At 42.8% G+C, this 14749-nt stretch overlaps 1 protein-coding gene across 3 annotated transcripts in view; it reads right to left on the reverse strand.

Annotated features, from left to right (window-relative positions):
* LOC108887110 (neuropilin-2) overlaps window positions 1-14110 on the reverse strand; it is an 83829-nt gene extending 69719 nt beyond the window's left edge. The window contains exons 1-2 of one of the 3 annotated variants that reach the window (XM_018682299.2): window positions 13019-14109; window positions 1322-1502 (exon numbers count right to left, since the gene is read on the reverse strand). In XM_018682299.2, the coding sequence (XP_018537815.1) occupies window positions 1322-1502; window positions 13019-13094 (257 nt within the window). In that variant the 5' untranslated portion in view covers window positions 13095-14109. Of the gene's footprint in view, window positions 1-1321; window positions 1503-13018 lie in introns of all 3 variants that reach the window. The other 2 variants (XM_018682297.2, XM_018682298.2) reach the window with 2 other exon arrangements.
* Between the last annotated feature and the right edge of the window lie 639 nt (window positions 14111-14749).

A 14749-nucleotide genomic window follows, 5' to 3' on the forward strand; every position in this document is an offset into this window, starting at 1 on the left:
CCTATCTATAATTGATATGGCTGAAATGTTAATAACTGGATGGGAAAGCACCGGAACAGACATACGGGGAGAGAGGGGGAAAAGTGTAAGTGTGTGCTTGTGTGTGTGTGTGTGTGTGTATCTCTGTTTGTCTGCCCCTTTGCCTGTGCCAGTGTGTTTGTATCTGTAGCCCCATACACTCACAGTGCCCATTAGATTTCTGAGAGGAAGCTCTTATGCGAAGGATGGATTCACACAACAGAGTAAGGGAAGGGCAGTAGTTTCATTTACAGGTACATGGCAGAAGACTTCATGAGTTATTGTTTTAGAAAAACTAGGTTTATGCATTTTGTGTCTGTTACTTTTGCTTATACCTCGTAGCTCCCCCATCTCAGCATCGTTCTATATGCTTTTAAAATGAAATGTTTTCCTCTGCAGTGCTTGTAGAATATGCACCCAAAGCCTCTGGGCCTGTGTTTATAGGGGAGTTTTTTTTTCCTTGTCTTTTTATGGTATTTACGCCGGGCCAGAAACCACTGCACATGCTGGGCCATAAAATCCTGAGAGATAAACTGCTTAACTTAAATTACCTGAATATGATTTGATTATGTGTTTTGATTTTTTTCTTGCTCAGTGCTTCCTCTAATTCTGTTTTCCCTATCCATCTTGTTATATTTTGATATTCCTTCATATTCTGGTTTAAAGCATCATGTAATCTTGTTTTCAATAGTGCTGTAAAAATTTATTTTACTAATATTAAGATTTATGTTATTTTAAACTTTCTGTCTGCCTCGCTATCATTCCCAGTGTAACCTTTAATCTGTTTGCATCTTCACCAGCCTCTGCCAGCGTTTTCCATCATTTCCCAGCATGCCTCTTTGTTTTTCTATCTGCCTTCATCTCTGCTTGCTGTATTTTTTACTTCATGCTGTCCGACTGCCTGCCTTTCTTCCCGTCCCACCATGCAACAAAAGCCAAACAGACAAAAACAATGCTGGACACCAAATCCTCTAATCTGTGTTAATTCTTTCGAAGTGTGAAAACCATCCTGGAACAGTGAATGTGTTGTAATTAGACTTTGATAATTAGAGACAAGGGACCAAGGGAGGTCCCAGTGTGATTATTATGGGATAGCTAAAGCCAGAGAAACAGGAGGAGAGTGGGCTGAAGTTCACCGAATACACCCAACAACTCTCACACAGAGACATGTTAGTGGAAACAGATACTCGAGAGAGAAAGAGAAGTCTCCTCTTTCTGTAGTTGCAATATAACCTCTCAAGCAACTTTAAATCTTCACACGCCTTCATCTATCCATTCATACATCCACATGTCCTGTCCTCACCTGCAGTCCAGTTTCTCGATCTCAAAGTGCGGGTTGAAGTTGAGGACGATGCGTTGCGAAGGCTCAGGGGCTGTGATGACCCAGCGGCAGTTCTGGTGAGGCGGGTACTCAAGCGGGTAGCCAGGTGTGGTGATGTATCCGGCATCACTGGCATCTAAGTAGCCACCGCATGACTCAGTCGCTGAATGAGGAGAGAGAGATGTGGGAAGGCAGTGTTAGGAGGTGAAATCGTCTTATATATATACATCAAGTTTATAAAAGTCAAGTGGATGTAGACACATGTAGTTTGTTTTCCTTGGCTTTGGTCCACCACATCTCTGTGTTTAATGTATGGAAATCTTGATAAGTGTTTCTAGCTGTGATAAAAAAAAAAAAAAAAAAAAAAAAAACAGCTTAGACAGGAGAAGATGGGGAAATCAGAGGGCAGAGGTTAAAGGAACTATAGGGGGAAAGGGAAAGAAATGACCGTTCAAAGAAAAAACTTTGCTGCAGAATAAAATTAGATATGTGGAGATAAGCTTCCAATAACAATACAGAACTATAATAACTTCCCTCAGCAGGAGATGTAAGTCTAGGGGACCACCAGGGTCAATGTTGTTTGCTTATCAAGACTGACCAGTAGGATGAGTTCACTGTATGAGCATTCAAATTTATTTGATACATATTTGTTCATTATGTATGATTTGACTCTGGGGAAGAGGGCAAAACAGATAAAGTGCAGCTACAAGTTGTGTTTGCAGAGACAGGATACGAGAAACAAAGAAGTGTGTGTGTGTGTGTGTGTGTGTGTGTGTGTGTGTGTGTCTGCCTCTGTGCATGTGGAGTCAAAGGTCAATGTAGAATCATGATGTACAAAGACTCCATTCTAACACACACACACACACACAGCCGTCCAGATGCCACAGTTACTGTCACCAAGCGGATCCACTTGTCAGCAGTCATACGTCTGTGTCATGTCCTAAACAATGCTGCTCATTCACTGCTGCAAATGCAGCCTGACATAGATGGGTAACCCATATATATCTGTGACACCCAGCGGCATAACACACACAACTCTACTGTATTACATCTATGGCATCTATTGTGCACCACTCTGACTGGCCTGTTTGATTGACTACGCAGACTCATCTCATGAGCTGAACTCCTTCATTGTTTAAGAGCCGAAAAACTTAACTTAAACCATCGTAGTGGATTTTGTGATGAGAGCAATCTTTGTTAAGGCCAAGCACTTTCAATATAAAGGCACAATCTGAACCTCAATCTGCCAGAGGAGACTCAAGACCTGCTTTTAGTTTGCTTATTTAACATCCCCAAAATACCTCTCCACCAATCTAATATAGATTAATACAGTAAGTTTTGATTTAGAAAAGTCCATATCTTAAGAGTTTGTTAGGTAGACTATTATTTCTGGAAGAACTACTTCATCCTACTACTTCAGTATTTTTGCACAAAGCAGAAACAAATATTTTAGGCAAAATGATGCCAATGGTGGACTAGGTTAGTCTAATGAAAACCGCATCTGTGATTGTCTGCTGCTTGCTGGGAAATATTTGGCTGGTGAGCAACCCCCTAAAACAATTTCCTGTTTAGAGAACAAGAAAACGAACTCACAATCAACCCCTCGCAGTCTGTATTCCCGATTCAGTTGAGGCTCAACGAAACCTACCTGACAGAAAAACTGTATTTATTATTTATTGCCGCTGTGCTGAGTGGGGTGACATAGCCAAGTCAAACTACTCAGCAGAATACAACATGTTTTAATGCTATTAATAGACTGGCTCGTGTAAACCTACTCTGAGAGGAGTTACACAAACATTAACACACACACACACGCGCAGCATAAACACTTTATCAGGCACCATCTTCAAAACACATTCAAAGAGAAGGTCAAACAAACATGCATGTTGAAAATCTCACCTCTTTTTGGTCATGGCTGCAAGTACGCACACGCATGCACTGATGGATACACACTCATACACTCAAGAACCAGCAAGAGGAGATGAAAGTGGAGGTCAGATCTCAGCACTCAGCACACAATGTGATTGACACTTTGGCAGCTAAACCTGGTGTCTACCTCACACTGTCTGCAAACAATTAGCGATCATCCCCCTGTATCTCTCCCTATCTCTCTATCTCTGTCTGTCTCTCCCTCATGCTGGGAGCCAAACTAGTCCTGTCTATCTCCTCCTATCAGTTTCCAATCTCCTTGGTGACATACAGTAATACAGGAATAGAGTTACAAGGCCCGTGTAACCCGGCCAGACGCATTTCATCTCAGCACCACCTGGATTAGTGTTTAACCACTCTGGAATCTCACAGCAGCATCAGCCAAACACCACTTTTAGCACAGCACTTAGCTAACTGTATCTAACGAAAAATCTGGGATATGCAGAGGGGGGCAGAGCAAGAGGGGGAAAAAATCCAAGTTTGTTCGATAAATCCAACTGATTAATAACTTATTGCTTGGCACTCATAATGCATAGTTGGGGTAGGTTTTAAAATGCAAGAGTGAAAACATGTTTTCATTCAGTCCCTGCATGAGACTCGCAGAGCTAATGTTTACTTTTGTTGAGATTTAGTGAGAGATCTTTGTACATTTATCTACTCCATTCTCAGATTTTCTGTTGATGAAGTATTAGTCTCTGTAGGTAGCGCTCTCTTTTCTTCCATTTTTCTTATGTTTTCAGACTGCCGTCTTCTCCTCCACCTCCTCCTCTTCTCTCACCTCTGGCTTGCAGCCGATAAAGGCAGCACCTCCGAGTGTCTGATGAATAAGGCTGGTGTGATAGAGAGGCAGATGCTGTGTGTGTGCATGAAGTATTGTGTCTGCTCCACTTTGAGGATCTATTAATCTGTGGACATGCACACACACACAGATTACCACACCACCAGTCAGGACAGAAGGTGACACAACTTGAGGTCACCTCATGCTAGAAGATCAGACCTCTAGAATTTGATGCATGCATATGCACATATAGATAAAAAAATAATGCAGACCTGAAGCTCATCCGTCAGTGTAACAGTGATAAAGTGATACACAGGAGGAGGGACACATTTTTCTTTAGGGAGAGACAGCTAACGTCTAAAACCAAGAAACTGTATAAATGCAACCCTCAGGAGTGAATCTATACCAATGCTGATTTGTATTCCACACTCCAGCATCCTGACCTGCATGCTGGGAACAAAGTGCAGTGTCTGTGTATGTGTGTATTTGGGGGGGGGGGGGGGGTCAGAACAGAGGAGATGCTGAGTTGGGAAAAAGCCTGAATCCATGTCAAGAATTATCAAACAGGTAAAAGTGAGAAGGAGGGCATAAAAGGCATAAAAAGATGATTGCAGGGATGAGAGAAGAGGAAGAAGGAGGAGAGAAAAAAAGCATTTCAGTTGCATTCAGCCTTTATTTAAGGATAATTTACTCCACTGGACTTCTTTTTAGCAATGTTGCACTGAACCCAGGTCTCAGCAAATCCTCTGTGAGCACAAATGTTGTAACAACCCATAAAAATGATGGCTGAAGCTACAAAAGAAAGTTGTGGTTAACTGGAATCATTTTTTTTTAGTTTTGTAGCATGATAGCCAGTCCTGTTAAGCAGCTGCAGGAAGGTAACAGTCCACATAAGTAAAAGCAGAAATACTATAATGTAAAAATAAAAAGGTCATTACACAACAGCATGAGAGGGGTCTCAATGTTCTATTATTAGATATCATTGGATTTTTTTAACAGATGCATTAACGTTTACATAGTAATTTCATGTTTGTGAAGCTAATATTACCTACTTTGGAGCATGTATTTTATGAACTCATCACATGTTTTGTGGGTAAAATCTAAATCTGAAAGAGCTTGACAGATGAAGATAGAGAAAAAGTACAATACTTCAGCAGGCTACAGCAAATGTCCTTGGTTACAGTCCACCACTGATTCTGCTTAAATCCTCTGTGGTGAGGTGGTGGTGGTACTTTTATAAGACGACCTCAGCACAAGTTGAAACGAAAGTACCACATCAAAACATCACCGTTTTCTCTGTCTGTGTTTGTCTGTCACTCACAGAAGACGCAAACACTTCCCTCCTCTTGACCCCAGACTGCACACAAGACAGCTTTTCTCTCAACCACATCCACATGTGTGATCTTCAGGGAGAGGTTGTATTTAGACCACAAATTCACAACAAATACACAAACACAAACCACTGAACGTCGCTTATCCCCCTCCGGCTTAGACATCAATGAATTTAGACCACACACACACACATATACACACAGGATAAGCAGCAGTAAATGGTGCTAAGCAGTCAAGCAGGGATATGAGACAGGTCACTACATTATTTATGGCTCTCTGCCACGTTTAGTATTGCATCCTTATAACACCTATTCAGCAACTTTTCCCCACACGCACACACATACCTCAACACAAACACACACAAATGCATCAGTGCAGCAATGTAATAAAAACTTGTACAGAAATGCAGTGCACAGCAGCATGCACACAGAGGAACACACAAACAATTCACAAACATGCAGAAAAACACACACACTTCCACATGGAGCTGCTTTGCAAAACTGAACTAGATCCTTGTTTGTTAGCCCCAAATGCAAATTCTCTGACCTTGTTTCTAAGTCCTCTTACAGATTCATTTTCCTTCTGGGTAGGCAGTCTGATTTGACCCTAAAGAGACACTTTTCTCAATCTCAATCGATTTGCTGCTCCACGACAACTTTGCTAATGTGTTGGACCATAATTTCAATTGGCGAGAGCCCATAATGAAAGCATTAGTGGTTTAGTGTCTGTGTATGAAAGTAAGAAAGTGCGTCTCACCCAGCTAACCGGAGAGCTTGTTAGGAGGGAGGCCATTATTTGGCAGAGCAACTTATTATCCACCAGAACTGGCCCCAATACTCAAAACAATGCAGTGAGTCTCACACTTTCATTATTTTGACCTTGTTGGAAACAGGTCCCTGAATTCAACAATCAATAGACAATGAAAATCTGCATCAAAGCCTGAGGGGAAAAATGCTAATTTTACCATTGATTTCTATGCATTTTTGGTGTTTACAATATGTTTTCAGTAGGATGGCTCAGCTCCAGTGTCACAAAGCACTCACAGAATACCTCAGGAACTGTTACCTTAAACTGTAGATATACAGATACATTTGGAGTAAAAAGCTTTTGTGTGACTCTGGGAATATGAGAAACACTGAAAATAACAGGCTGAAATGTCTTCTTTGGATCAAAACCAAGGAGCTTTTAGTCATCGAAACCTGGGAAACCTCAGAAATGGACAGAGAGAGGGGAGAGAAAGAAAGAAAGGGAGAAGGAGGCAGAGCAGGACGAAAGAAGAGGGAGTAATGCCAAAACATCTGTCTCTCATCATCTGAAAAGAGAAAGTCAGCAGCTCTGAAAAGCTCACCGGACAGAAAATACAACTCGAACACACACACACACACACACACACACACAAACAGGTGGGGTTGTGCTTCTCTCCAGGTGCCCTGCATTAAGACACAGTGGAAAACTACAGAGAGAACAGTGTGTGTGTGTGTGTGTGTTTGTGTGTAAAGTAAAGAAAGGGATGGTGGGATGGTGGAGGACTACAAAGGAGCTGAGAAACAAAAGGAATGATGGGAAAATTGAGAGAGGAGAGACAAGGACTCATAAAAGAGAAGGATGAGTGTGTGATACAGAAAGAGAACTGACATGAGAACAAGCCTCTCAACTCGAGAGCAAAGACTCTACCTGATCTATAGAGATTTGGAGAGAAGAGAGAGATAATAAGGACAGTGGACAGGAAGATAGAGAGGAAGATTTTCACTGACAGAGAGAGTAGCAATGAAGAAACTGAAAAGTCAACTGAGGCAGAGCAGTACGTGAGTGTAAATGAAAGAAGTAGAAATAGTAAGAAATGACTGAGTTTTAGGACAAATCATTGCAGTCGTGGGTGTTTTAGTCCTCTAAATTACACAACATACCTGGTTTGTCCGTGCCCGCTAGAATGACAACCTCCTCTCTACACAGACTTTATTGCTTGATAACAGCTCTACCTGACTTCTTCTTCTGCTGCGTCTCACATGAACGTGAATGTGTCGTTTTTGTGGCACACGCTGGAACGGCTGATTCTGTCGACAGTCTCACGCTATCAACTATAATCCCAGGAGCCTTGAAAGGCCGCTGCTTTACTATCTGTTTTTGATGCCCTGCAGAGCAGACGGGCCCCATGTTACTGTCTGATCCCATTAACTTCAGCTGACGTTGTGTTTATGCATTCCTATTCGCGTTTACCTTTAACCGTACCACCAAACATCGGGTCAAGTGCTGTAATAAACCCAAGGATAAATCAGATGACACCACCTGAAGGTTTTTTGTATGTAGTTTACAACTTTGCTTGTTCCTGTTATTTCTCAGTGAACAGGAGAAGAGCGTGTATCTTCAGTCAATCTCCTCTTTGTAAATAAAGAGGTACAGCACCCGGAAAAACTCATCATCTGGAGTTTGTCTTAATCAGTGAACCCTAAATCTGATATAGTCGTTTAGGTAAAAAATAGTAAAAGCAGCCCACAGTATTTAATGCCATACATCAGCCTTTTAGGATGTGTATGAATGGATTCACTGTGACGAGCCATGTGAATGGATTTCCACTATTGAGCTTTGTTTCTTTCAGGCAGAGAAAAAACACATAGACTGACAGAGGCAGAGGGAATGGGCAGAAAGTAAAACAAAACAATGAATGAGTGAAACAGTAAAAGAGATTTCCCACAGTTGCGAAGTGGGGGCAAGAAGAAGGTGAGGTTTCTTAATCGGAGCGAGGGAAAACACCGACACAGCGGGGTGTGGAGAAAGAGACGGAGCCCGTTATTAAAGGAGAGGTGAAGTGCCATGAAAAGAGGAAAACAACAGGATGATTCAGCGTGAAGGGAGAGAGAGGGAGAGAAAGGAAAACAACCTGTGGCCTCGCACGGCACAACTCTGGAGGGACTACCGAGTGCACAGAAAGCTACACAAGCTAACACACACACAGGCTTTTAAAGAAGCGAGGACAGGAAAATCGCCTCATTTGAAGGATTTTCATGATCTCCCCTTTTTCTCTGAGGACATTTTTTTCTTCACAAAGATACAAATACAAAAACACACACACACATGCTCTCTAATTACTCCAGTCATTACCAATGGCCAATGAAGACACTAGAATACTAACAGTTTACTAATGACATGATAACTGTAATTAGAACATCCTGCTGGACCCACTAATTGTCCTTTCCCTTTTACAGAAGAGAGAGAGAAAGAGAGAGAGACTGTGACTGTGTAGAAGTTTAATTGGCTACATGTTTATTCGCTCACTGCAAACTAGGTAGGTTGATGTCAGTGGACCAGCCCCTCTGTTGTTAGGCTGTCATTACTCTAATGATTTATCCTCTCATTTGATTCACAATTTTCTCTTTGGAAAAACGGCAAGACTGATTTGTACGTGTTTATTATTTATTACTTAGCTGTGCAAGTAAAAAGGAAAAGGAGAAGAAAAACACAACAGCCATCTGAGTCACTAGATGAAAAAGAATAACCCTTAATCCTGAAGCCTGGTGGAGAACACCTGCTACCTGCAGCTAATTAAAATGAAATCAGTTTTGAAGAAAGTCTCCAGCAAAGTGTCACCTGACAGAGATTAGCACACTCAGTTTGAATCAAACCATCACAGTAACAAGAGAGCGTGACCTTTTTCTTTAGTTCGAGTTGGCTACAGTTTTTTCTTTGTGAAAAACTGATTTGTTTTATGGTTTCAAAAAACATGCCATCATGAAATATAAAACTGTTTTTTTGTCTATATTATAATGACAGTATATATTAATAATATACTTACAGCTTACATCTCCAGAACGCTTCCCATGCTCGATAAAGGAGAGGAATAAATCAGGGTTGGTTTACTGCAGGTGGCTCCACTCAGCCACTGCCTCACACTGTTTCCTCTTATTTCACTGTTGCCCTCTTACGCTCTTCCCTCTCTTTCTTTTACACTCCCAAACCCTCTCTCCATCTCTCTCTCTTACCCTCCTTTCTCTTTTTATTGCTTCATTGTTTCCGGGCGCTTTACACGGATTATGTTGTTAAAGCATCGTAAACAGACTTTACATCATAATTTCCTTCCGTGAGTAGCAGTAAAACATTCAACACATCTGACAATGCTGTAGTAATAAAGAATTACTAAAATGGGAATAAAAGCAATCATGGAAAATTATAAGAAATGACTGGAAATGCACAGACAAACATGTATGGATGAGCTGATTTCAGAGTCACCAGTTGCCCCTTCTTGTTATAGTCAGCTGTAATATATTTTGCTGCTAATGTTGAACATTCATTAACTTGCTCTTTGTAACTGTTATTTGACTTGCTATAATACGCTGATGTATTTTTAGCCTTTGTTAAGTATGCTAACCAATCTCCATATGCACCAAGTAATTATCCACGGAAACACAAAATTACAGTGAAATGAACAAATACAGTTTGTAGAATATAATGTCTGTAATATTTCAGGCTAATAAGTGATTTTTTTTCTAACGTAAAGTAATTACACAGAAAGACTGTGCTGGTGGCAGTGAGTCAGTTCATTATGAAGTGAGCTAAAACAGGATATATCCCCTTTTTGTCAACAAATGACATGGATGGTTTGTTTTATTGATGGCATCAGGACCCAGTCCAATGTAACATTTAATTACTACAAGCCGAGCCCACAGGGGTAGCACCTGGTTATGTTAGATGTGGGGTAAAGGCTCGAAGGCCCAGTGGTAGACGTCTTTAAATTCTGCAGTACAGTGACCTAACTGGTCACACTGACGCACACACAAATGAAATGCAATCATTTGCTGAATTAATGAACCTATACTGTAAGTAGTGACTTTTTCACCCCAAAATCTGCGAAAGAAACCTCCTCCCCTCTGTTTCAGACTTTTGAATTCACATTGGATTGGTTCGAGCTGTTCAAAAACAGTCCCATAAACCAGTCCTTAGCGCGTACCTGTGGGCAATTCATCCTGCTGCTTGCTTACTTCTCACAGTGTGCATCACAGTGAGCCTGTTTCATCAACCAGCATATTTCAGTAGGGACTCTATAGAGGCAGACAGCTGGTCTTGAGTGGCCAATTATGTCCGTTTATCTCCCTTCCAGGCACAGCTGTGATCAAACGGAATGAAGAAACAGGATCAAACAGCGAGGCTAAAAATCATTCTTCCGTTTCGTTCACTTCTTCTTGCAGCTTCCCTCTGCCTGTTTCTGTCTCTGTTACTTCCTCCCACTGTACTCCCATCCCTCCCTCCTCTCTCTCACTATATACACTTCTTAGTCTCACTATGCTTTCCTTGCTCATCTCTCCAGAGACAACAGAGCAGAGGCATCTGTAAAAAGTTTACTGCTGAGGAAGCTTCAGTCCTGTGTAGCCTACTGCTGAGCATGCGTGTGTGGGGGTTTCAGTGGCTCTCAGTGTAACAGACGGGAGAAGCTTCAGTCCCCAGTAAAATGAAGAGATTAATCCACTGAGTTATTCTTTATGAAACTGATGATCTCATTGTTGAAGGAACTACGTATTTGTTAAGGTTAAATAAAGACTGCAGTCATGGTTAAAAAAAACAAAACAATGATGATTAATGAAGACAGAATAGAAACCACATCCTCACATGTCCATCCGCCCTCAATGCCACAGTTTCTATGTGAATTTTGTCTGTGCAGTAAGAACCTCCTTCAGTACTTCCTGCTGTGGTGTTGACTGTAAACATAGATCACTTTACACTGTTCATCAAATGACCAGCTGTCGTTTGTCTGGACAGGACAGTCTCAGAAATACTACAGATTTTATATCAAGTGTCAGCAGTTATCAGTCTTTTGTGAAAATCAAAACGTTCATTTCTGTTTGCTCACAGTGGCCTGAACTGACTTTCAGATTTCAGTTGACTTGGAAATACCCACACGTTCAGCCATCTGTCCCATGGTACATATATGGCCTCACATTCAAGGTGAAATGCAATGTAAAGAATGGCTCCAGTGTGCTCTCTGTGTTCCTCCAAAACAACATTTGGCAGAGGGGCCACTCAATCCAAGTCATGAGATCTGCAAAAGCCCAGGCTGGCCTTCTGAATAAGCCCTAAATCAATAAAACCTAGAATGCAACCAACTTCTCCACAGCTAGCCTCTCTCAATCCCCTCTTTTACACACAACTGTATCTGAAAGCAGAGGAGGAGAGGTGAGAAATGACTTTATCAGGCTCTCAGTCTCTCCTTGATAGACATTAGAAACAGTGGTGAGAAACTAAGGCATCAGTCTCTGAAAATCCATGACAGGGAGGAGAGTTGGAAATGAACTCGGTTCTCAGCTCGCGTTGGCTGAAACGCTTCAAGTTCTCCATAAGTACACACCTGTAACATAACAGTCACCACGGAAATGTTTGTTTAATCCTCTGTGCAGCAGAGAAGGACAAGGAATAAAAGCGGAGTTTCCACTTTCCTCCCTGTGCGCACAAAAACGCACAAAGTCCTGCGTTAAAGGCGTTAGATCAGTGCAGTGAGCGGACCGTTTCACCCTGCACCGTTTCTCTTATCAGAGCTGGTGCGTGTATATGTATATGTATACTGCTGATAGGTGTTAGTGCATCTGATACCGGGGTCGCTCTCGCGGACTCGGGGAGCGACAGACCTCCGCAGCCTGAGTCGCTGGAGACGGAGCAGAGTCGGACCTCGGTGCGTCTGCAGCGCCGGTGCTGCGGAGACAGTAACCCGGTCAGAGACGCTGACCCGGCCCCGGCGGTGCGTTCAGACACGGCAGGGTAAACGCATGTAGCTGCCAGTCAGTGAATGTTTGAGACTACACCTTAGTGACACATCATGAGATAAAACAGGCGCGATAAGGTCTGTAAACTCTACCGAGTTACTACCTTACAGATCACTGACACAGACAGTTCCGATAGGAATATCACAGGGACATTATAGTGATTTTTCATCACCGCATCGCTCTCCTGAGAAAAGTCATTGATTAACCTGCAGATTAAAATCCACAGCATGTGGTACGGATGTTTTTCAAGACGACAAAAATCAATAGAGGTACTGAACCAACATCCCTGTTATTACAGGACAGAGTGAAAGCAGCAGCGGGAGGGACGACAGACGTTTCTGCTGCTGCTGCTACTTTATCTGTAAAATTGACTTGTTAGAAAGTCCGCGGATAGAAACACCAGGCATCAACCCGAACACAAATGTCTGTCAGGAAAATGAGTGAAGGCTTTTTGCAGGAAAAAATCACTGATTTTGTTCGGTCATTATAATTTGACTGTTGTTTTGCACCTCTGGTGTTAACGCCGGTCGGTCAGCAGCAGGGATCTCCCTCCTGAGTGTCCTAAAACTGAAATAATCCGGCGCACGGCTGCATTTATCAGCGCATTACTTGGAAGGGAAAGAAGGTTCGGGAAGTCCCCGTAAAAGCAAAACTCGTTATGGCTGTCCCCCTAAAATATTTTTAATGTTCATTGCGCATTTTGGTTTGACTGGAAAACACCGATTTTCTCAAACGAAACAATCACTTCTGAGGTTTATCAGAGACTGTGTTTGTGATGTGGATGTGGGAATTTTCTCCCTCTGAAAAAAAGCGGTTTCATTTCCATTTAGCACCTACCCTTCACTTGAATCTAAGCGGGCGGGGAAAGTGCCAAAGAAAAAGTGTCAAACCTACCTCCTTCTTCTGCTTTGACTGCTGGAGGCAAAAGAAAAGCCAGTAAACATCCACAGAGCCATGTGAGTAAATCCATCTTTTCCCCTCGGGTGTGGAGAAAAATCACCTCCTCCTCCTCTGTGGTTTTATTCTGTTTATCTGAGACGAAGCTGCAGTTCAAAGTCCCCTCTCCTCCGGTTTTTCTATCTCTCTCAAAAAGCGCAGCTCTGGTGCCCAAACTCCTCTACAAATGCCGGGGCTCTCCAGGAATACCACGCTGTTTAAACTACAATGTTCGCACGGGCTGTGTCAGTGCGGGACACTCCGTCTTCTATCGTGGAAAACGGTTTGCACAATTAGCACAAACTGATCTGAAATCAGCGCAGTTTGTCCAACAAATACACCTTTAAAGCCGCGAAATCCATGTCGGTGCGCACAGTCTGCAGCGCCGTCAGTCAAAACGCGCGTGGGAATATAGACCCGGTCAACGCAGTTGGCAGACAGAATCACAAATTTCAAACAAGAGTAGAAATCACTGGTAGAAACCAGGAAGGAGCATCAGAAACATCTGCCGACGAGCGTCAAGTTTGACAAAACCTGGAAAAAAGTAACACGCGTCTTTCTCCTTCGGCTTGGTGAAATATTCCAAAGTCTTCTGCCCTGTCTCTCTCTCTGTCTCTCTCTCTGTCTCTGTCTCTCTCTCTGAAAGTGACGCATTCACTGGGAAAGAACACCTGCGATTAAAGATCAAAAATATTTTCCCATCGACTTTCCTTTCTTATTATACTGTCCCGGTAACGGCCCGTTCTTGCGCAAAAGATGACACAAGATCTCCAGGAAGAGGCAGCTCCGGCGTGCGTGCGTGCGTAAAACTGATCGGGAGAGAACGAACGTGCAGCCTCTCCGCTCTCCTCCTGCAAACTGAGCGTTTCTTCGCTGAAACACGCTTTTCCGTGTCCACTCTCTCCCTCTCCCTCTCTCTGTCCTCAACGTTCAGTTTCTGTCTCTCTCTCCCTCTCTCTCCCAGCAGCTCCGGCAGTGCGCTCCTTCCCCTCCGATCTCCGCCGGGTTTGTGGCAGCGTGCAGGACTGCTCACTCAGTCCCCTGACTTGGTGTGCGTGCACGCCGTGCGCGCGCGCGTGTATCGGATTACAGTAGGCACCTCGGCCCGCCTCCATATAGCCCCCCTCACTGATTAAAGAGCAGTTTCATCTCCCTCCCTCTCTCTCTCTCTTTCTGCCTCACCCTCTCTTACCTATCCACACATCTCTCCCACTCTTTCCCTCTTTCTTTCTTTAAACCAAATTTATCCCTGCTTTTCTTTCATTTCCCTCCAGTCTCTCCCCTCTCTCTGTCTAGATGCTCTCTCCCTTTCACATTTATTTCCTTCCAATCTCTTTCTCTCTCTCTCTTCTTCCTTACTTTTTAGAGAATAGAGGGAGGCAGAAAGCAGAGAGGTAGAAAAAAGAGGGAGAGAATAGGCCCACAGCACAGCTTTATGAGCTTTGTAGCAGTGCTAGGAGCTTTAAAAGGACCTTGGAGCTGGTTTACAGTATAACAGCTGAAACACTGACCGTGTGCATGTTTAGAATTATCAAAACAGAGAGGAACCTGATAATTAGTAATAAATTAACAATGATACAATGCTGGGATACTAATAATCAATGAGTTGCCATGAAGATTAATAGTTTGTTCTGTGATAGGGACAGATTTCCATGTCATGCAAAGCAGTCATCGTGGTAATGATGACTG

Source organism: Lates calcarifer, linkage group LG1 (genome assembly GCF_001640805.2).
Source record: "Lates calcarifer isolate ASB-BC8 linkage group LG1, TLL_Latcal_v3, whole genome shotgun sequence".
Taxonomy (NCBI): Eukaryota; Metazoa; Chordata; class Actinopteri; family Centropomidae; genus Lates; species Lates calcarifer.